Source organism: Fukomys damarensis, unplaced genomic scaffold (assembly GCF_012274545.1).
Source record: "Fukomys damarensis isolate Sample0158 unplaced genomic scaffold, DMR_v1.0_HiC HiC_scaffold_37, whole genome shotgun sequence".
NCBI classification, from domain to species: domain Eukaryota; kingdom Metazoa; phylum Chordata; class Mammalia; order Rodentia; family Bathyergidae; genus Fukomys; species Fukomys damarensis.
Genome location: NW_022900949.1, coordinates 69,013,317 through 69,035,913, shown reverse-complemented (window position 1 = coordinate 69,035,913; position 22,597 = coordinate 69,013,317). Strand labels below are relative to the sequence as shown.

Sequence of the window (22,597 nt, the reverse complement as noted above, 5' to 3'; positions counted from 1 at the left end):
AGCAGTGAGCAAGGAGACAACACGTTTGCCCTCTGGAGTTAATTGTCTTGTGGCAGAAGCAGACATTAATTAAATATTCACACAATCCCACTTACACACCAAAATGAATGTTATATGGGAAAGGAATCCCACTTTGACAGCCCATAACAGAGGGTCCTGGCTTCATTTTGGGGTCCTAAGTCTGAACGGCTGACCAGGGAGGGGGTTGGCGCTGAGGAGCAAAAATAGCCTTTCAGGCAGAGGAAGCAGCAAAGATTTTGATAGGGAAGAGTCTTCTACTTGAGGAGCTGAGAGAAGTAAAACCAAGGAGAGTCAACAGGGCAGACTGGAGACAAGGCTGGAGACCAGACAGGGCTAATAGCTCTGAGGCTTAGCTCTTTAATTTGGTGAGCCTCCCATAGCACTTGGGTACCAAACATCACCGGTACCAAAGAAAAAGAAAAAGCACTGAAAATCCCCAAGTCCATTCCATGGTCTGCGTGACTGTAACTCTGAACTCATCCTGTCTTACTAACCCTGCTTACTGTTTATGCATAGCGATCATGTTCTGCTGACCGTTCTCCATTCGCTCTTCCTAACATATGTCAAGTGCACCTTTAAGTAAGACCTGCTATTTCTTCTTCTTAGGCTTAGAACAAACCTCTGTCAATTCTTGCGTGACAGCATTCAAGTCATTCAACTTAAACGTAAATATCACCTCACCACAAAATACTTCTCTGACCTTTCAATTTAAAATATCCCTTCATCATACACTGTGGAGATTACTTGTTTATTCTCCACCCCAACCCCTATCACTAGCATGAGGGTTCTGAGAGAGCGCTTGCCAGGTCTGTGTGCTGTTACATCTGAGAACTGAGAGCAGCAGCACTTTAACCAGGTACCTGATGAATACTTACTGAATAGACAGACAGTGAGCCGGGCCCTAAGGCATGAGTAGAATTTCTAGAAGATGGAGATTTTTGGTAAGATACTACATAGAGGAACCAACGTCCCAGCTGTAAGATTGTTATGTGCGTGTGGAGAAGTGAGCAGTACTGTTTGGCCAGCATCCAGATGTGTGTAGGAAGGAGAAAAAAATTGGACAGTGGACTTTGGGATAATTACATAGAGTACAGAACTGGATTTCTGATATTAACCAGTGTCCTTAAAGAGTGCCCGTCAGAAGACTCCTTTGTTTTTAAAACTTTGGATATGAAAAATCTCAAGCAGTGTTTTAGTTACTTTTCTCATTGCTGTGACAAAATACTCAACAACCAAAGTTAAGGGAGGAAAGGTTTATTTAGCTCGCAGTTCACAGAGTTTTAGTCCCCAGGTGGCTGGCTCCAAGGCAAGATGGCATGGCAGAGGAGAAACAGTCCATGGTGTGTCAGACAGAGGCAGCAAGCAGCTCTCCAACTTTGTATTCCATCCGGGCTGTAAGCCTATCAATTGGTATCACCCACACCCAGGGTGGGGTTTCTGTTATCCACACCCAGAACTACGCTAAATCTAGTGATTACACACCCTAGATCCAGCCACCTCTGGAAAGCCCAACCTATGAGGGCATGAGGCTTTGGATGGACATGTAGGTACAAGCTGTAACATACACAAAGTGAGGTCATACACTGCGATTGGTTGCTATGTCTTTTAAGTCTCTTTTAGTATGTAGGGTTTTCTTTTGCAGTGTATTTAACAAGAAATTGGCCTCTTACTATAAGATTTCCCATAATCTGAATTTTGTCAGTTGACTTCTCACAGGGTCATTTAACATATTCCTATATCCATTGTATTTCTCTGTGAGTTGGTATTTGGATCCAAATCTCTGCTATACAGTATGTGATTAAGCTACATGTTGCTGTTGAACACTTGAAATATGGTGTAACAATTGAGACTTCCTATAGGTATAAAATACACACTAAATTTTGAAGACTTGGTACAAAAACATGTATAAAGTATCCTTTTTTGTTTATTGCTTGTTGAAATAGTAGTATGTAGGATATGTTGAATATAATGTCATTATAATTTTAACTATATTTTTACTTTTAAAAATACAGTTACTAGAAAACTTTTAGTTTACAGATATGGCTCATATTATATTTTTATTAACAGTGCTGTGATGAGAATACAGTAGCTGGGCATGGTGACACACACCTGTAATTCCAACATTCTGGGAGGCTGAGTCAAGAGAATCAAAAGTTTGAGCCCAGCCTGGGCAATTTAGAGGGACCCTGACTCAGAATAAAAAGGACTAGTGGTATAGCTCGGTGTGAAGTCCTAGGGTTCAATTCCCAAAACTGGGAGGGAAAGCCAAAGTGAAAATATATATTACTCTTATTATTATGTTTGTAACACAGGTTGCATGAGCTCTGCTAGGAAGCCTATGGTGTCTAGTGTGTTGTCTTTGTTACGTTAACAAGCCATTGATAATCATTATTTAGTTCTGCACACTTATTAGGAGTTACTAAATGGTGATATTCTGAATATGTCACTCTTTTTATTTCTTACTGGCATTTTTCTATAAAGAACACCTTCTCCCCAGCAACTTTTTGGTGTCCTACTGCTGCAGTTTGCATAAAAGCCTGAAGAAATTTATTCTCTCCCTTTACTTACTATTTTAATGGTCTTTATTTTTTCATTTTTGGATTCAGGTTCTCTTACTTCCGATGGAAAAAATTCGCCTCAGGAAAAAGAGTTGCTGAGTCTTTTTTGCTTTTTTTCATTACCCTATGTGGGCTACCTCTACATGGTTGTCAAATCTGTTGAATTAATATCAGTCTACCAGTACCCTGAGAAGTCTCAGCAGGCGGTGCTCACACCACTGTTTTTGCATGTCATCACCAGGTACTGTTACAGTCTTCCGTGCTGGACTTTGAGTCACTTGTCTTTCACTTTGCTGCCTAAATGTTTAACTGAAAATTGTGTGGACAAGTTTAGAGCACTGTAATGAACTAGTTACATCTGGCTGTTCAAGTCTGTCTTTGATGGCACATACCTGCCTTTTCAGTGCTAAGATTTAGACTCTGGCTTTGTCTTTGTTTTTTTTCCTTAGACTGGATGATATCCTTGTAAGGAAATCTAAGGTTCTTCATGAAAAACAATCTGCCTGCCTGCCTGCCTGCCTTTGTCACTCCCTGTTTGCCTGCTCACTCTCAGCTCTCCCTCTCTTCCCCTCCCCCTTCTCTGCCTTTCCTTCTGGTACTGGGGATTGAAGCCAAGGTCTTCCCCCAAACTACATCCTCAGACCCTCCTTCCCTTTTAAAAATTTTTTTGAGACAGAGTCTTGCTAAATTGTGAAGTTGCCTAGGTTGGACTCAAACTTGTCATCTTCCTACCTCGGCTTCCAGAGTGCAGATGTGAGCCATCACACCCAGCTGGTAGATGTTCATAGGTCTCCTAATGGAGTCATTGGGACTGATCAGAACATTTTGTTACATTTCTCTTTCCATTGCTGCTGTATTCTTTCCGTGGGAATTATTTCATAAAGGTTTAGGACTGTGATGGGGCCAGAAAGATGATCTGATTGTACCCCTTAATTGTGTAAACGGGGAAACAATCACAGGAAGGGTGAGAGTATCCACAGTCGTGTGGCTAGGGGTAGCTGTCTTCTGGATAATCTTGCCCTAGTATACTGGCATGTAAGCTGGGTTCTGGAGGCGTTTGATCTCATTTCCTTTTATCTCAGCAGTAAGTGATGCTTTTGGTTCTGTTTCTTATTTTTTGAGCTCAGATTATGTTGAAGTTGTTGCCTTGGGCCCTCTGACCAAGCAACCATGAATAGAGTACACCATCTACTTTCCAAAGCACAATATAAGAAAAGCCAGAGGTGAGATTTTTGGAGAAAATCCTAAGAATTCATGAAAGTACAATATGTACCAGGAAGAGGGATGTTACTTTTGGCTCAGGGAAGTTTCAGATAGATGGTTTGTTTTTGAGCTTTTTTTTTTTCACTTGTGAGGCAGGCAGCAGAACTACTGAGCTAAATCCCCAGCCCAGGTGGTTGTTTTTGAACATACGCCTGAAAGCTAGTTAGGATTTTGGCAGGTGAAGATTAGAGAAGACTATAAGCAAAGGCTATATCTGTTTTTTCAGAAACATGCCATACTTAATTGCTCAGACAGTGATTTATTTTTAACTGAGTGGTAGCGCCAAACTCTTCAGCAGGTGCCAGAGTATATTTCACACTGCACAGAACCCACCTGGGGATTCTGATACTCACTCTTAACGTTGCTGCTCCCCTCTGCTGATTTCTGATGCAAGGAGAAATGCTACCAGTGGGAGTGTTTCTTCAGTGAATAGTGTGGAGGTGGCTAGTTTTCCAAATTTCCAGGGCAATGTTCTTTAAATATGAAGAAGCTGAAAAGTAGAGAAATAGTAGGGATAATGATTGAAAACTGTCTCAGGCTTTGAAAATTAAACTGAGGAATTTAAGGTTTGGACCAGAGAAAGTGATACAATCAGAGTACTGCATTAGGAAAATTGGTGATGGCTATTGAATATTGATAAACAAGCTATCGGAATGGGTTAAGAAGGAATATTAAGGGGCTGTAGCTGGTAGAGGAGTGATAAGGAGCAAAGGGAGGATAGATAGGTGGGTTTCAGGGAGAGTTACTTGTAATCTGATGGTACAACAGAGTGGAGGAGGCATGAAAAACTGCTACAAAGTGTTGAGCCTGATTTTATGGAAGAATAAAGATTAGTATAATGTCAGGCAAAAGGAAAGTTTGGTTTAGACATTCAAATGTGAGGTGTTTATGGAATATCAAGAGGGAATGCTAAATAGGTTTTTGGACGCAGAAGACAATAGCTAAGGATAGGAAAGCTTAGAAGTTTGTTAACATTAAAAAGTAAAAGGCTGGTTTTCAGAGTAACGCATAGGACCTCACAGAAAAGTCACTGAAGATCTAAACTCTGGTGAAGATCATGTTTAGTAAGTGAGAGGAGGAGGACTAGGATCTTGAGGGATACAAAAGCAGCTATGAAACTAGCATCTCAGCAACCAAAGTAAAGGAGAGACAAAAGAAAGGGATAGCAATATTAATTTCTGCCCCAATGCAAAAAAACTGTCCATCTTCTTTTTCATCTGATTGCATATATGGATAGGACACTGAGAATTTAGTGAGTGGATCTGCTAAAATTATACTACTCTCTCATACATATTAAGTTATTAATAATTTGAAGCACAGAGTCCTGAAAATACAGTATTATCAGAATTTGAAGTGATACGCAATTTCTGTGTTTTTCTTCCTCAGTATTAGCAATAAAAGATACTCAAACATCATTAACTCGATTGTGGAGCCATTTAGATATTAGAATAGTAGTTCTTAATAAGTATCCTCATTCTGTGTTTTAAATCCTTTATCATTTTTTACATAGTTTTAATGTTACCAAGTAGATACATACTTTAGAAATATCTTGTTTGATAAGATTGTCTTGAAAAGTTTAAGATTGACATGTTTATAAATCTAAAAAAAAGGAGGAGGGGGTAAAGGAAGGGCAGAGACAAGGGGAAAAATGAGAACCAAGACCTGTCATGTAAAGGTACAAGATCCAATAATGAATGTAACTGTACTGTCTACCTAGAATGTACCAATACACTCAATGAGAAAAATAAATAAAGGTAATAATTTTTTGTTTGTAAGAACCAAGAAGGAGTAGCTGGATGTGATGGCCCATAACTATGATCCCAGTACTGTGTGGAAGGCTGAGGCAGGAGGATCGAAAGTTTGAGCCCAGCTAGGCGATGTAGTGACTTAGTGAGACCCCATCTCAAAATAAAGAATGAAAAAGGATTGGGGATGTAGCTCATTGCAAAGGCCTTAGGTTCAATTTCTAGTACTTAAAACAAAAAAAAGGAGCAAAATAAAATGTAAAATGCCAATCTTATAAAAATATATAAAGTAGAAACCCTGAAAAGTTCTATATACCATAGTCAGCCATATTAACAAGTAGTATGTATTCAGCCACCTTCTTTTTTTTTTTAATTTGTATACTACTATGAGTGACTTTTTTAGAAAAGTAGATAATATTCTGCCCACTGTTAAGCACCTAGCCTTTTTACTTGGCAACATAGTCCTCGACATCTTCCTGTGCTAGCACATTTCACTTTGCCTTATTCTTCTTTATACTGCTGCTTAGTCTTCCAACAGTTCCAACAGGCTGGCTTAGTATACTACCGGGAGGTGAGGCAGGCTCCCTGTCTCTTTACCTCCAGAACCTAAGGTCATTGCTCTTTGTGGTCACAGTGGCTTTCCCTATCATCCTGGCCCCACTGCAGGTGCTTGTTTTGCTTCCTCCTTTCAGTTTCTTCCTGAGGTTTTCACTCTACTCCAGATTTGTAAGGGTAGTGTTGCTGTCCCTGTCACTGTGACAACTCCAAAGGTCATGTTCTAGACCGGAAATCGCAGAGATGGTTGACCAAAGCTGAAGTGGGAGCATCGCCCACAGTGGAGAGAGGCCCGACTGAGCGTGCTCTCTGCAGCGCAGCCACCCAAGTGTGAAGGTGTCACAATGCTGTGCTTCTTAGAGAAGCATTTCTTCCACTGTAATGTTACTGTTAGCTTTGATTTAGTCCTTTATGTTTTCTTCAGAGCTTATGTTTACACCTCCAGCTGTCTAGTTTCTTAAGTCATTTTTGTAATCTACTACAAGATAGGTTTGTACCATGCCTAAGTAAATAATTAACTATTTGTACTGTCAGTATTGGTGTTCATTTAGATAACCCCAACAGTCATGCATTGTGCATGTGTTACTATAAGCATCCTGGGATTGTGGAGTGAAGTAGAGGAGAGCAAGGACCTAGGAGGCAGGGATCTGTTGGTTTTATTCTCCAGAGAGCACTTGGCTAGTATGAACCTTCCGTGCTTTAGTCTTTAAAACAAGGGACTGGACAAGGTGCTTCTAAACATTTCTTCAGAGAATCTCGTTTTCCATCCTACCATTGGTTTGTATTTGCGTGGTCTAAGTACGTTGCGCAGCGTAATCCAAGCTGAATGTCATCCTGAACGTAAGGGGTTAGTGTCGCTGTCCCGCTGTGATGACTCCAAAGGACATTTCCTTTGGGGATTGGAGAAGTAGACCAAGTCAGGAAACTGGTTCTGCTCTTGGCTTTGAACATCACACATCCATATCCTAGGCACACCCTGGGGGGCTGTTATGTTGTCTATAGGATGAGGACATTGATTCTTAGGGATATAGATCCGAGTTGCACATTGAGCGTACATGTCCAGGTTCAGCCCCCAGAGATTCTGATTCAGTAGTGGTGATGTGAGGACCAGTGACGCATTCATAAACACACTCCTGAAGGGGTCTGAGACACTCTCCTTTCTGAGAAGCTGTCTAACTCATCACCTTTTTAGTTTTCTCGCACTTCCCACTGCTCTGTCTGTGAAGCCCTCCCCACCGTGCAGTGTGTGTCGGTTCTTGGCCTCCCCTCTGCTCAGCCAGCTTTTTGTTCTTCCTCAGAAACAACCTGCAGTGCTTCACAGTGCGGTGTAGCGCGGCGGTGGCTCGTGAGGAGGACCCTTACATGGACACTACCCTGAAGGTTAGACCTGCAGCTGATACTTTCCTGGAACCTTGTGAAACGTGAAGACCCGAAGGAAACACGTGAATACTTGTACATTTGCGCTTGGGGCGAGGCTTGGGAACAACCAAAGGCCTTAAAGTTGTCTGATTTATTAGAGTAAAACTTTACATGTAAACTAGCATTTTATGATTTGTGATTGGAATGACAGCTTTTAGGATTGCTTTGAAAACATTTCATTCAAGGTTGATTTACTGCATAGTTTTTAAGTGGGGTGAAGAAAATATATATATATGTATATATATACATATACATATAAGTTAATTTCAGAGAGAGCAGTATGCAATGTTATTATATTACAATTTTTTTCCAGCCCTGCGTGCCTGCCTGCCTGCCTGTCTGTCTGTCTGTCTGTCTTTCTTTCTTTCTTTCTTTCTTTCTTTCTTTCTTTCTTTCTTTCTTTCTTTTTCTTTCTTTTTCTTTCTTTATTGGTACCCAGGATCAAACTCAGGACCTTGTGCTTGCCAGGCAGGTGGGCCACCACTGAGCTACATCCCTGGCCTGGCAATTTTGTTTTTTATCTGCATCCAAAGGTTTGTTTACTTGTCAAAAATACAAAGTGATATATCACTTTGGAGAACCCTGATTAGTAAACTGTAAAGCTTATACACTTCTAAAAATCTGTCAGATACTACAAATATCACAAAATGCAGGAATAAAATCAGTGTTTTGATTAATAAACCAAGAAGTCTTAGAAAACTTCCTTTTTTTTTTTTTTGCTATTATCTGTCTTTTATTTTCCTCTTTATTTGTATTTGGGTTTCTCATATAAGAAAATCCATGCAGTATTTTAAGATTGTGTTGCTGATTTATTTCACTTAATCTTATGATCGGGGGCATCCATTTTCGTACAAGTGACTTGAGTTTATTGTTCTTGATGGCAGACTAGTACTCCGTTGTGTATAAATGCCACATTTTCTTTATCCATTCTTCTGTAGATGGTCATGTAGGCTACTGCCAAGATTTAGCTATTGTGAGCATGTATTGCTGAGATATGATGTCTTTAACTTTTTGGGAAGATACCTACAAGGGGAATACATGGGTCAAATGGAATTTCTAGTTTTAGTTTTTTGAGGGATCTCCATAGTAGTTATATTAGTTTACATTCCCACCAACAATGTACAAGGATTCCCTTTTCCCTACAACCTCTCTAACATTTGTTATTTGATTTCTTGATGATAGCTTTTCTTTCCGGAGTAAGATGAAATCTCAGTTTTGTTTTAATTTGCATTTCTGTAATTGCCAGAGATGTTGAACTTTTTTCATGTATTTATTGGCCATTTTTACTTCTTTTGCAGAATGTAACTGGATCTTTTATTTTGGAGGTTCTAATTTTTTCAAGTTCTTTATTTTATACACACACACACACACACACACACACGTATAATATAATATATATCATTACATTCCTCTGCTAGGAATAGCTGGAAAATATTTTCCCATTCTGTAGGTTATCTCTTCACTCTGTTGGTTGTTCCTTCTGCTGTGCAGAGGCTTTTTAATTTGATATGACTTCATTTGTTGATTCTTAATATTATTTCTTGTGCAATTGGAGTTTCCTTTAGAAAGTTCTTACCTGTGCCTGTCTTCAAGAGTTTTACCTATTTATGTTTCTGTTTTATAGATCTTTGGTTCATTTTTATTATAGTTTAGTATGTAGTGAGAGATACTGATCTAGGTTCAGTCTTCTGTTCTGGGATGGCGAGTTTTCCAGTTAAAGATGATGCTGTCTTTCCTCCAGTGTAAGTTTTTGGCCCCCTTGTCAAAGATCAGGTAGCTGAATATGCCTGGAGTTGTTTCTGCATCCCCTATTCTGTTCTCCTGATTCACATATCTGGATTTTTGTTTGTTTGCCAATACCATGCTGTTTTTATCCTTGTAGCTTTGAAGTCTTTTTGAGATTGTGATGCTTCTTGCCTTACTGTTACTGTCCAGGATTGCTTTTGCAATTCTGGGTTTTTTTCTGGTTCCATATAAATTTAAAATAGTTTTTCCTTGTTCTGTGAGGAATGCTTTTGCTATTTTGATTATGATTTCATTAAATCTGTAAACTGGTTTTGGAAGTATGGCCACTTTGACCAGTATTGCCCATATTGTTATAATAATACCTATTGAAGAACAGGAATATCTTCATTTTTTAATGTTCTTTTGGATCTCCTTTTTCAGAGTACTGTAATTTTCATCATAGAGATCTTTTACTTCCTTGGTTAGGTTAATTCTTAAGTATTTAGTTTTACTTAAAGCTAATGTGAAAGATTGTTTCCATAATTTCTATGGGTTTTTTTTGTTTTGTGTTGTTTATTGTTTTTTGAGATAGGTTGGTCTTGAACTCACTGTGTATCCTAAACTGACTTCAGACAACTTAATTTAACCTCCCAAGTGCTGGGATCAATTAAGGTTCTTCATGAAAGAAGTCTTCCTGCCTGCCTTAGTCCCTAGCTGCTGGTTTTTTCTCTTGGGCCCCCACCGCTCAACCTTGCTTCTGCAGAGCTAGACTCCCCTTGCTATGAGCCACAAACAACTGGACAAAAACCCAAAAGAGGAGCATGAGAAGAGAGTCTATTGTTTCGTTTTCTTTTCTGCCTTGTGGTCTATCTCTCAAACTTCTCTGTAGCTTTTAATTTTTCATTAGTTCCTTCAAGATTTCTGACAATCTGTTTCTCTTTATTTCTTCCCCAAGGTGTTATTTTCTAGTGTCTGGATTCTCTGTCTTGGAGAGGCTGGATTTTATTGCCACCTGCTGCTCCTCTGCCATCTTGATTCTCACAGTTTTTTGTTTTTAACAGAAATACTGGTGGCAGTTGTACAGAGCTATTAACAGAACAGTGCAGATAACCATATAGTCAGGAGCAGGAAATTGAGTAAGATGCATTGAAATGGCTTATTTATAATACTATCAGATATGCCTGTAATTTTTTTTTTTTTGTCTTCAACAATCTTCTGTACTTACTCTGAGTTACTGGGTTTGCTAGATCAGTAACCTCATTTTTAGTGAGAAGTAATATGCTTCATCTAGAAAAGTTCTTGACCACAAAACATTGACAGGTTGTAATGATCTTCTGATCTTGAGTTTCTGTTCTCAAAAGTACACCGACAATTTGCCTTATATTCTCCTATGGTATTTTATTTCTGATGTATAAACTCTTTGAATTGATATTTGTTATGAAGGTACATGCTGCTTTATTTTCAAAGGATATCTACCTGGAACCTTATACAACCTTTTACAGAAAAATAAGTGTTTAGTAACAGTATTTACACCAACGGCTTAAAGGTCCAAGGGACTCATACCACACACACTCTGAGGCACTCGTACCCCAGTCACTGTCGCCCCCCTTACAGGAAGTTTTATGGGGTGTATAGAGTCTGAGTTAAGGGAGACTCCTTTTGCCATGTCCTCCCTGTTGTTTTCTGTCGGTGACCACACTTGCCTTCAGCCCTTTGGGGAACCAGATCGCAGATTTCTCATTTCTTATATAAGATGCATATATCTTTTCAAGTAAGAGATGAGTTTTAAAATAACGATTGTTTTTCTAGCAGAAATGTAAAAATGAAGGTGATGAAATATCTTCCATTCTCTCCTCTTCATCCTTCTCTTTTCCTCTTAGATGGCCTTTTTAAACCTCAGAAATTTATTAGCTTGCATAGGGGGCACTGGTGCAACTGGAGGACATAATTGCTTTGTAGATTGAAGTAGGATCGGTCTACATTTGAAAGGATCGTGATTTCATGTCTTCCTACACTCTCATAAAACCAAAGAGAATGAACAAGGAAGAGATGAAGGGGAAGGAAAAGGAGAAGGGAAGGGCAGTAGTGATCTCTTCTCAGACTTCCCTTCCCTGTGCTTCCAGCAGTTCTGAAATCCTGGCACCATTGTGTGAGTACATAGTCACGTAACCCACATGCTGGTGCCATGACCTGCACAGCATAGGGTACTAAGCCAAGGGGAGCAGTGAGAGATGAAGAGAAGGTGACAAAGAGACCAAGATTATTCTTGATATCTGGGATCAGGTGGGACCACAGCCCGATGAGCTAATGGCTGCCTGGTGCCAGTGCACGCTTTATTTACAGTGTAGGGAGGTGGGGTGACTAGTGCCACGTGGCCCATATGACCTAGGCTGAATGTGATTGTTTCATGATCAGAGCATGCGCAAAAAGGGAGGCTAAGTAATGTAGTTGTCTCCTGGGGCTGTGCCATCCAGGATCAACAGTCTGGCTCTGCAGCAATGCCCACATCCACTTTAACTATTTTTACAAATGAAAATACAGATGAGAGTTGTTTCCAACCACATTATGCAAAGGAATGATGATGATGACCTCAGAATCAAAATATTACTAATAGACACGTAACCCACATGCTGATGCCATGACCTGCACAGCATAGGGTACTAAGCCGAGGGGAGCAGTGAGAGATGAAGAGAAGGTGACACAGAGACCGAGATTATTCTTGATGTCTGGGACCAGGTGGGACCACAGCCCGATGAGCTAATGGCTGCCTGGTGCCAGTGCACGCTTTATTTACAGTGTAGGGGGGTGGGGTGACGAGTGCCACGTGGCCCGTATGACCTAGGCTGAATGTGATGGTTTCATGATCAGAGCATGCGCAAAAAGGGAGGCTAAATAATGTAGTTGTCTCCTGGGGCTGTGCCATCCAGGATCAACAGTCTGGCTCTGCAGCAGTGCCCACATCCACTTTAACTATTTTTACAAATGAAAATACAGATGAGAGTTGTTTCCAACCACATTATGCAAAGGAATGATGATGATGACCTCAGAATCAAAATATTACTAATAGAGGGGAGATCAGAAGCCAGCTGGCATCATTTTGTGAGATCCCAGAAGTAGCTTTTCCATTATCTTTCTTACGGCATTCTGCATGAGTTATTGGTCCCCTCCAGGAGCAGCAGCCTGGCTTCTTTAGTTTACCTCCCAGGGCCAGCCTGTGAGCTGCTCTGGCTCTGCTTCTGTCTCTCTGAACATACAAGAATCTCTTGCATACACACATCACAAAGACAACATCATATGCACTCTCCATGCCATGGAGTATTTTTCATAGTGTGTGAGTTGTGCCTAGAAAGGCCATTTGGGTGTACCCCAGGCCAGCCCACTATCCATGGGCATTGCGTGGCACTTTATCAGTTTGGGGCTGCTCTTCTCGTGGATTCCGCCAGAGCCACTCTGCAGGAGTTTCTGCAGCTGTGTGACCCTTTCTGCATTTACTCAGTCAACCACGAAAGGTACTGATTGAGTAGCTATGTAAAAGAAATGGAGGGTTACATACACATAGATAACCTGTCACTCTCTTTCTTTTTTTTTTGGTACCAGGAATTGAACTCAGGACCTTACATTTGCGAGGCAGGTGGTGGCACCACTGAGCTAAATCCCTAGCCTAACTCTCTTAAGACTTAAGATTTAATGAGGGATAAGGGAAGCAGAAGAGATTTTATTGAATAAATGGTCTGATTCTTGAAGATCAAAATCCACATACCTGTATTCCTTCATTCCTTAAATTTATGCTTTTTCTTTTTTCTTTACTAGGCTTGCCCACCTGTCAGTATGGATGTCTGTGCTTTAAGAATACAGCTTTTTATAGGCCTGAATGCTATCTGTCATTTTAAAAATCATGTAGTACTTTTGACCAAGGCAGACCCTGAAGCCATTCCAGACAGAAGAGAATCACCCAGGAGGTTTCTGTAAGCATCCCCTTGCCCTAGATGTTCCTGCCAGCTTTTGAAATGAATTGTAGTCATTGTAACTTGTGTGTGTCTTAGTTTGACTTTTTAAAAATCAAAACTTAGAATGAGCAGGTAGCTTTTCTATGGTGTTCTTTTACAAGACAAAGTAAAAGAGGTTCTGAAGACCTCTATAATGTCCTTTATAATGGACCATGGAACTTTCAGGAGAAAATGATAAAGTATTTTCAGTAAAAAGGGGTGCTATTTTAGGTAAGAATTTTAAAGCATGCTTTTTTGTGTAATTAATGGGAAACCCAGAGCACTTTATGCTAATTCAAGCTACAAAGCTCTTTCACTGTTTTTCTTCTTTGATCCCCCTTAGGAGTTAGTTTTTTTTTTATCAAAAGATTGTTTTATGATAGTGCAAAAGAAATGAATAACAATGTGTTTCTCATCCGACAACATACTCATTATCTATAAGTATGTGCTGATCTAAAAATCAAATCACATTTTATTACATTAATCTGTAGTTAACTTGTAGTCTGTTTTCACACTGTTCAAAGTAGAACATTTACTCCTAGACTAGTAAGGCTTCTGTTTGATGGTTTTTGACCTCATGAAGGCTACCAGCAGGACAGACCCTGGGCACATGGACTTTCATAGCCTATAGGGCTTTTGTAGCCTGCTTTCTGAGCTTGGTCATTTGAGAATACTTGTGGAATGAATTGGAAGCAATGGGTTTATCTATACGTAGCAATTATATTAAATATAGTTGGCTTGTGTAGTACTGAAAAGTAATGCTCAATGAAAACCAACCAAATAGCTGGTCACTGAAGAAATCACTAAATGAAAGTGATTTCATAGTGACAGTAGTTTATGTCACCCAATATTACCACCTAGTACTGTCATTTATGAATAACACATCTTATCTTAACAGTTGTTAACTTTTGTTATGCTTTCAGTTCTAGAAAAGATACCAGTGTTAAGATCAAACCTCCTGCAGCTGAGGCTGGGTGGAGTTTGTATATTGTGAATACGATCTCACCAGTGCAACTATACAAAGAAATGGTACTTTTTTCAGACTTCTGATTCTTACTTGTAGAGATTGAATAAAATTGATGATCATAAGTTAATTATGTATATCATACATTGAGGATGCCGCAGTCAACCAACCGGTTTCCATTATCAGTGTAGTGGAGGAGTGTGTATCTTTCTTCTCACTTTCACAGCTTCTAACATTTGAGGAGCCACTAGAAATTTCCTTCACTAAAACTACGAGTCCTTTATTCAAACACTTATTCCTAAAAGGATCAGTGAAGCAGGCTAAATATCCATAACTCTTTCCCTTGACTTTGAACCCTAGCAAAGAGAAACATGAAGTGGAGTTAGAAAAACATAAATAAAAGAACATTTATCCTTACCTCTTTTCTTTCTTCGCGTATTAGCAGATTGCTCTAGGATGCAGCAATTGCTCCAGCAGCACCTATCAGAAGGGCCTGAAGTGGAGAAGGCTGACAGCTTCCTTCACATCACTGTCAATGATTTTAACTTTTTATTTGAAATAATTTTAAACTTACAGAAAAGTTGAAAGAATAAGAACAGTCCTAAGAAACTATATACTTTCCCTAAGCAGGTGTGCTCATAGTCAACATTTCACCCCTTTGCTTATACTCTTGCCCTTTCTCAACACAGATGTTTTTCTTTTCTGATCCATTGGAAGGTAAATTTGATACATACCTCACAACTTTTTGCCTCTAAATATTTTATTGTATGTTCTCCACAAATCAGGATATTCTTTTGTGTAACCACATTACAGACACATGGTTGAGAAAATTTAACCTAGAAATGATATTTATTCTGCAGGTTTTTTTTGTTTTGTTTTGTTTTTGTACCAGGGATCAAACTTGGACCTTGCACTTGTAAGGCAGACAAAGGAACCACTGAGCTAAATTCCCGGCTGATCTGCAATTCTTATTCTATTTTTTCAGTTTATCCACTAATACTTTATCAGCACTTTTCCAGCCCCTTCAGTCTAGGATCCAATTTGCAATTAGGTATTTTGTTTGGTTTGGTTTGGTACTGGGGATTGAACTCAGGACCTTGTGCTTGTGAGGCAGGCAGTGGCACTGAGCTAAATCCCCTCCAGGCCTGCAATCAGGTAGTATATTTAGTTATTATTTCTCTTTAGCCTCCTTGAATCTGTAATATTTCTGCTGCCTTTTTAAAATTTTATGATAACTATCATTTCATTTTTGAAAAATACTTCTTTCCTGTTTACATTCTTTTTTTTAAAGTGTTCTTCATTTTGGGTTTGATTATTTTTTCATGATTAGATTCAGATTATGCGTTCTTAGTGTTTTTTTTAGTGTATAATATCTGGAGGTGCATGATGTCCACCTGCTCCTCATTAGTGATGTTAATTTTGGTAAGCAGTTAAAAATGTTTCCTCATCCCCTTGCTCCCGCTGAGAATTACTCTATGTCCGCTTGATTCTGTCTTTTCAGTCTTGTTTAATTGAAGGTGTTAGACTTTGTCTAGATGATCTGACCACAATTGTCTGAAAATACTGATTGACTCAAATTAGCTAGTGATAATCTTTATGGGCCCTTACTGAATCATGCCGTAGATGTAGTGGACCCTAAACTCACAAGTTGAAACTCAGGAAGGGTTATTCAGTCTCAAATTGAGTGACTTAAATTGCATAACTTAAAAAGAAAAGTCAACTGTATCAAATATTTTCACTAGCTTTATCAAATTGGGACCAAATGATCACTAACTTAATTGTATGCTTAGTAATACAGTGTTATTTGGATCTTTAACTCTTTTTTGAAAACTTTTTTATTTTTTGGTGCTGGCAATTGAATGAAGGGCCTTGCTCATGCTGAGCAAGCTCTCTACCACTGAGCTACACCCTCAGCCTTCTTTGGTCTTTAAAACTGTTAAACAAGGTAGTGTTTGGCTGATATATGTGTTAAACTGGCTTACAGATTGTAGGGAAAGAAAACTCAGCAAAGGCCCTATTGAATGATGTTTAATCACATATTTACTGTAGTTATTTTCAGTGTTTAATATGCTCAAATATAAATGTCATTAACACAAGTTAGATGTGTTTAAGAATGGAAGGACTAGCGGATGTGTTTCTTCAGCAACATTAGCTGTTTGTCTCTCATTTTAGGTAGACTATAGTAATACCTACAAGACTGTAAAAACCCAGAGCTGCATCCACCTTCTCAGTGAGGCCCATCTGTTAGTGAGAGCTGCCCTGTTGGATACCAGTCACCTGGAACCCGGAGAAAAAGCAGAGCTTTTAGAAGCCTTTAAAGAAAGCTGTGGGCACCTTGGAGATTGTTACAGCAGGTTGTTAATGCGTCTTAAAACCTTGTTGCAGAAGTCGTCTTGAATTTTTTTGTTTTTTTTTTTTACTATAAGGGATTGAATTTATGACCTTGCGCTTGCAAGGCACATACAGTGCTGCTGAGCTAAATCCCAGTCCACCATCTTGAATTTTGGATGTTGTTATGTTGTTACCAGCATTTTTTTTGAATCTGATATTATAAATAGGGGAACACATGAAGGGAGATGGTTTATTTATTCATTTCTTCCGCAAACATTTATTTAACACATACTGTGTGCCATGCACTGTGCTGGACTTAGAGATACAGATGACTGTGACCCATTTCCTGTCTTGAGTCACCATTTACTAGAAGAGCAGTAAGTCTCAAGTGCATCAGTCTCCTTCCACTTAACTTCAAAATTGGAAGGCTTTTTTGGCCCTGAGGTACCCATTACCAGTGAAATATCTTTCAGGCCTATTACTTCATCATCTGTTAGCTTAAAGTGTAGGTGTCATCGGGCAGTCTGTGATTTTAATCTTAGTGCTTTTATGATGTCAGAAAGAGACACTAGAGTGAATAACAATTTTTGTTTTTGAGAATGTTATTTACAGATATTTTGATGTATGTTTCAGGCTTTCTTGACCTATGTGAATGATTGTAATGTAATAAAACAGACTTTTTCTACCTGTAACACCATTATTTTAGAGCCACATTGTCAATATTAAAATTCACAGTGAAATTTTCTTTTTCTACATTTATTAAAAACATACAAAAACTGCATTAATTGAATGACATGAAAAATAAAAGGCGTTTGTTCTGATTACTAATGGCACTAGAGAAGTATTTTGAGATTTTTGTCTTTGGAAAGCATGATCTATTTTATTATTGGTTATATGAAATATAAAGGTTTAAAATTCACAAACCTGAAGGATTTTGTTTCCTTCCGTTTAGGCTTGACACCCAGCATTCCCACCTCGCCTTGCCATACTATAAGATGTCTGGTTTGTCTCTGGCTGAAGTTTTGACCCGCGTGGATGGGGCAGCAGAGTGTGAACCGCAGAAATATGAGAGGGGATTGATCTTTTGTATTAATCACTCACTTTATGAAAACCTGGATGAAGAATTAAGTGAAGTGAATATTGTTTTTTTACTTAGTTATAACTAGTATTTTTAACTCCTCATTTTATTAATTTATTCTGTATCATATTTGGAAGTCAGTTTCAACTATTTTCGTCTTTGTTATTCTTTTTCTCAAAAAACCAACATGCTCTTTCCTTCAGTAATGATTACAGACCGTATGGGTCCTCTTGTCACATCCCGCACTGTGTAGACAGGGAGATGCAGTGATCAGAGAACTTGCTCAGTGGTGGTAGCATGGTTTCTGGAATGTGGGCCTTTCCTTCCTTCTCATTTGCAGTCCTTCCCCCACCTCCGGTGGCCCTGTTCTCCAGGTGTCCAAAGCTTCACTTAGAAAATCTTGGCCTAGTGACTTCAAAACATTATTAGGGAGTATTTTGAGTGCCTCGTGCATTTTAAATATAGCTGGAAATTGTGATACCAAAAGTTTTCTCAGATTACTTCACTGGGTATATTTTGATCTAAGTTGTTTTTTAAAAGTGCAATTTAATGAAATACTTTCTTCTGCTGATTTCCTGTTCAAATTAGAAATGTTGGTCACAACCGGGTGCATATTTCCACTGCTTTTTCTTCAGTATCATTTAGCAAAGAGATCATGTCGGGTCATCTCAGATTTCCCATGTATCCAAATCAACTCAGTTCTAATCAAAATGTGGTACTATAGTTTTATCTTTAATTTTAACATTTCTAATATCTTTAAGTGTGTCCGTGTATATTTAATTTTGATCTTTTGGCTGACATACCTTTCATTCTTTGTTCTTGCTCATCAAAGGAATTAGCAGCAAAAGTGGTTCAGATGTTTCACATAGCTGAGCCGAAACAATTGCCCCATATTCTCTGTAGTCCTGCTATGAAGAATGTGAATCCCTTAACTGCCTTGAGCTGTCTAAGGAAGCTGGACGCCTGTGGACTCTTCTCTGTCTTAGTGACACTGATGAAAGCAGCACTGGCTCTAAAGATGGGAGATGTTGACATGTACGGAAGTGAAATGAAAAGTCATTCACAGGTATGGTGCTCTGCCTGGTGTCAGTAGCAGGAGGATACAGGAGGCTGAAATCCAGAGGAGTTTTGGCTTTTTTTTTTTTTTTTTTGTACCGGGGATTGAACTCAGGTCCTTGCACTTGCAAAGCAGTGGCCAGACCACTGAGCTGAATCCCCGGTGAAGTTTGGCTTTTTTATAGCTCGTGCTTTCTCAGTTGTAATGGGGAACTGACAGTATTAGAAGGGAAGCGATCCAAGTGGGACTTTGGATGTGAGACATGAAAAAGAAGCAAGACTGATAAGTGACAGCCATGAACAGTCATAGATCCTTCAACTTAGTGTGAAGCGCATTCAGCACGCTGGTTGGTGCTGAAGAATATACAAGCTCTGCCCAGAGCCACAGTCTGATCTGGCATGAGAAATATGGTATGTTCACTGAGGAGAGCGCAGTGATATAGACTCAGGTATAGCAAAGAGAATGTTGCCTGTAAGCCTTCTTAGGCATCTAGTTGATAATCACAGGTGGCTTTACAGGAGATTGGATATTTGAACTGTGTATCAAAGGAAAAATGATTATTTCCCTTGGAAAAGAAATCCTTTAGGGACATGAGCCAAAGATGTTAATCTCTAAGGAAAGAAAATTGGAAGTGATGTTATTTGAGCTTTTTTTTGTATTCTGGGGCTATTCTAGGCCCCTTGCATATGGTATCTTCTTTAATTCTTACAATAATGCTATGAGGTAGATATATTTGTGACTATTATGCAGATGAGGCAGGAAAGACACAGAGTTTAACTTGTCCATGATCACACAATTGGCAGATGGGAGAGCCATAAGGGAGCCAAATAGCTTGCTTTCAGAATCTGCATCCTGTATTGACAATTTTGTTGCCTAAATGTGGTCAAATGCCCACAGTGAAACTGTGGCTATAAAGTAAGGGCTGAAGTGCTTTATTATTTTGCAAATGACATACTGTATTATAATGAAGAGAACATGTCAACATTAGGGCATCTTGTGTTTTGAAGAGTAGGGTTCTAGAAAAAAAGAATTTCTTTCTGTAAGTTCCTTAAGTTGAACTAAATATAAGGCTCTCTACAAAAATTGAACATCTTGATGTTTACTTTAATATTAGCAACTTCTGTCAGGCAGTTAATGATGTACTGCTTGGGGTTTATGAACTAGTCTTTATTTAAAAATGTGATTTAACTAAATTATTTGTAGCCTTATCCTGAATCCCAAATGTATAAGGATATACCTGCAAAGAGGATAATCTGAATGCAGTGTAAACTTCTTTTCTAAATTTCTTTTTTATCTGAAGATGAAGTTGGTATGTGGCTTCATTATGGAACCTCGGCTACTGATTCAACAGAGGAAGGGACAGATTGTTCCAACAGAGCTTGCAGTTCAATTGAAGGAGACTCAGCGTGGATTGCTTGTGGCTGCAGTTCTGGGTTTACAGAAGAACAACAAAATTGGAGTTGAAGAGGCAGATTCTTTCTTTAAGGTTTGGCACATTAAAAATTAATTTTTCTGCATAGCTTGAGCTATGCAGAATCATGCAAATCAGTGGAAACGCAGGGAGAAGAATAAGTGACATTTTCATTTGTTTATTGAAAAACTGACTTTGTAACATAAAAGCCCAAATACAGAATATTTCTAGAGAAACTTCATTTGTGCACCTGTGCAAACCAACAACTATTTCTTGTTAAAAATGTTTTAAGTTTGTTTTTGCCATGGCACTAAAGCGTTACTTTCATGACCCACGTGATGCTGTGGTATTCAGTCTAGCTCTAATTTGACCATTGCTTTATTTATTTGGGACACGAGGGCTGTCTTTCTGTTTTCAAGGTGCTCTGTGGTAAAGATGAAGATACGATTCCTCAGCTCTTGGTAGACTTTTGGGAAGCGCAGCTGGTGGCCTGTCTCCCAGATACGGTTCTTCAGGAGCAGGAGAAACTTCATTTGTGCACCTGTGCAAACCAACAACTATTTCTTGTTAAAAATGTTTAAGTTTGTTTTTGCCATGGCACTAAAGCGTTACTTTCATGACCCACATGATGTTGTGGTATTCAGTCTAGCTCTAATTTGACTATTGCTTTATTTATTTGGGACATGAGGGCTGTCTTTCTGTTTTCAAGGTGCTCTGTGGTAAAGATGAAGATACGATTCCTCAGCTCTTGGTAGACTTTTGGGAAGCGCAGCTGGTGGCCTGTCTCCCAGATACGGTTCTTCAGGAGCTCTGTTGCAAGCTCATATCACAGTACATTTGGAGAGTATCTAAGAGACAGCTTCCTGATACTATACCCTTGAGAACATCAGAGGATCTGGTAAGATAATAGAATGATATTTTAAATTAAACTCATACATTGTAAATTATAATTATCTGTCTTACTGTTAATGAGTTGGAATTGAACCTAGTTTTCTGTTACCCAATATCTTAACTTAGACTGGAGTTAAAAATACACCTAATACTCGTCTATTACCAAAATTGCCTATATTTAAGTAATTTTAAGTTCTGAAGAATGCCTCGTATTTCTCCCATATTACTTAAATAATAATACTTCAGTAGTCAAGGACTACTACAGGTGGAAAGGACACCACCAAGTCAGTACGTCCTCAGCAGAGAACCGATAAGTAGAGCATGAGAGAAGAGACTGCTTCCACCCTTTTAGAAAGGAGAAGAACTTCAGGAAGCCAGTTGGCAGGGAGGCTGCCTCAGAGGGCATCCATTTCCTGTCAGCTGCTCCTCAAACAGCAGTTCTGTAGCATTACATAGCCACCGTTTCTACTCTTCTTGCTCCCTTTTGCTCGTTCAGCCCTTTGCCGCGCATGGATGCTACCACACCTAATATGAGTTAACTGAAAAGCTTGCCAGCTTCTTAAATAAGGGTTGCTCCATGGGAACTGTCTTGAACTGATCGACTGATGGAAGGCATTTTGCCTCCCAAATGAAGTAGTATAATTAAAAGCTATTTCCAGTATTACTTTTAACTCTTTTTGAGTGTAATTAGCCTATAAGCAATGTAGCTCTTTTTGTTAGAAAGTACTTCATTGGAATGTTTATATTTTAAAATATAAGCAGATACTTAGTGCAGATTTTGAGGGGCAGAAACAAGGTGAACCTCAAGGGTAATAATACATCTGAAAGACTTCCTATCACTAGGACAGTGTATACCTCATTCTGTGATGTGGCAGAGGATTAATGATTGCTTACATTTTGTGAATGAGTGAGAAGTTTTGTTACTGTTACTATATTTTGTTTATGATAGTTTCCTTTTATGTTTTAGATAAATGCCTGTAGTCACTATGGCTTAATCTATCCCTGGGTACATGTTTTAATGTCATCCGATTCCTTAGCCAATAAAAGTTATACAGAAGACCTTTCAAAATTACAGGTAAATAAAATGCCATTTTAAAATTTAAGATCAGCAAAAAAGCAAGTGCTCTGTTAATCTAGAATGTATCATTTTTGGAGGAAAAGTCTGTTGTTAGGCATACTCAAGAGCTTTGGTGGAAATGGCAGCCTCTGCCTTGAGCTGCTGGTGGGGTGTGTGTGAGCTGAGAGGTTACCTCAGTGAGAGGTCTCATTGAGGGTAATGGGCAAGCAGGTGACGTGACTTGTCATCATTTTCAGGATGTGTTTCAAAATACTTTGTGAAATTGAAGTGTGGCAAGTATATAGTGGTGTTTTTACTGATGTGTGTGTATGTGTGTGTTAACATAATGTAGAACTTTAAACCAGGCCAGCCACATATGTTCTATAAGAAGACGGGTTGAAGTAGCCAGCTTATCTGGCTTTTTCTAAAAAAGGTTTTTTTAAAAATAGTGAAGCACAATTATAGGATTTAAATCATCCTGTTCTGACCATAACAGTGTTTCCGCTGAAAATGAGAATGCCTACATTTGACTTGAT

The 22,597-nt window shown here is 38.9% G+C and overlaps 1 protein-coding gene across 1 annotated transcript in view; it reads left to right on the top strand.

Moving 5' to 3' along the window:
- The window catches only part of Hps3 (HPS3 biogenesis of lysosomal organelles complex 2 subunit 1), a 34,237-nt gene that overhangs the window by 2,436 nt on the left and 9,204 nt on the right, over positions 1 to 22,597 (top strand). Inside the window, exons 4-13 of the mRNA XM_010625346.1 lie at positions 2,628 to 2,820; positions 7,441 to 7,522; positions 13,097 to 13,251; positions 14,196 to 14,301; positions 16,409 to 16,590; positions 17,520 to 17,700; positions 18,478 to 18,711; positions 20,003 to 20,188; positions 20,823 to 21,011; positions 21,972 to 22,079. Of these exons, the coding sequence (XP_010623648.1) occupies positions 2,628 to 2,820; positions 7,441 to 7,522; positions 13,097 to 13,251; positions 14,196 to 14,301; positions 16,409 to 16,590; positions 17,520 to 17,700; positions 18,478 to 18,711; positions 20,003 to 20,188; positions 20,823 to 21,011; positions 21,972 to 22,079 (1,616 nt within the window). The remainder of the gene's footprint in view (positions 1 to 2,627; positions 2,821 to 7,440; positions 7,523 to 13,096; positions 13,252 to 14,195; positions 14,302 to 16,408; positions 16,591 to 17,519; positions 17,701 to 18,477; positions 18,712 to 20,002; positions 20,189 to 20,822; positions 21,012 to 21,971; positions 22,080 to 22,597) is intronic.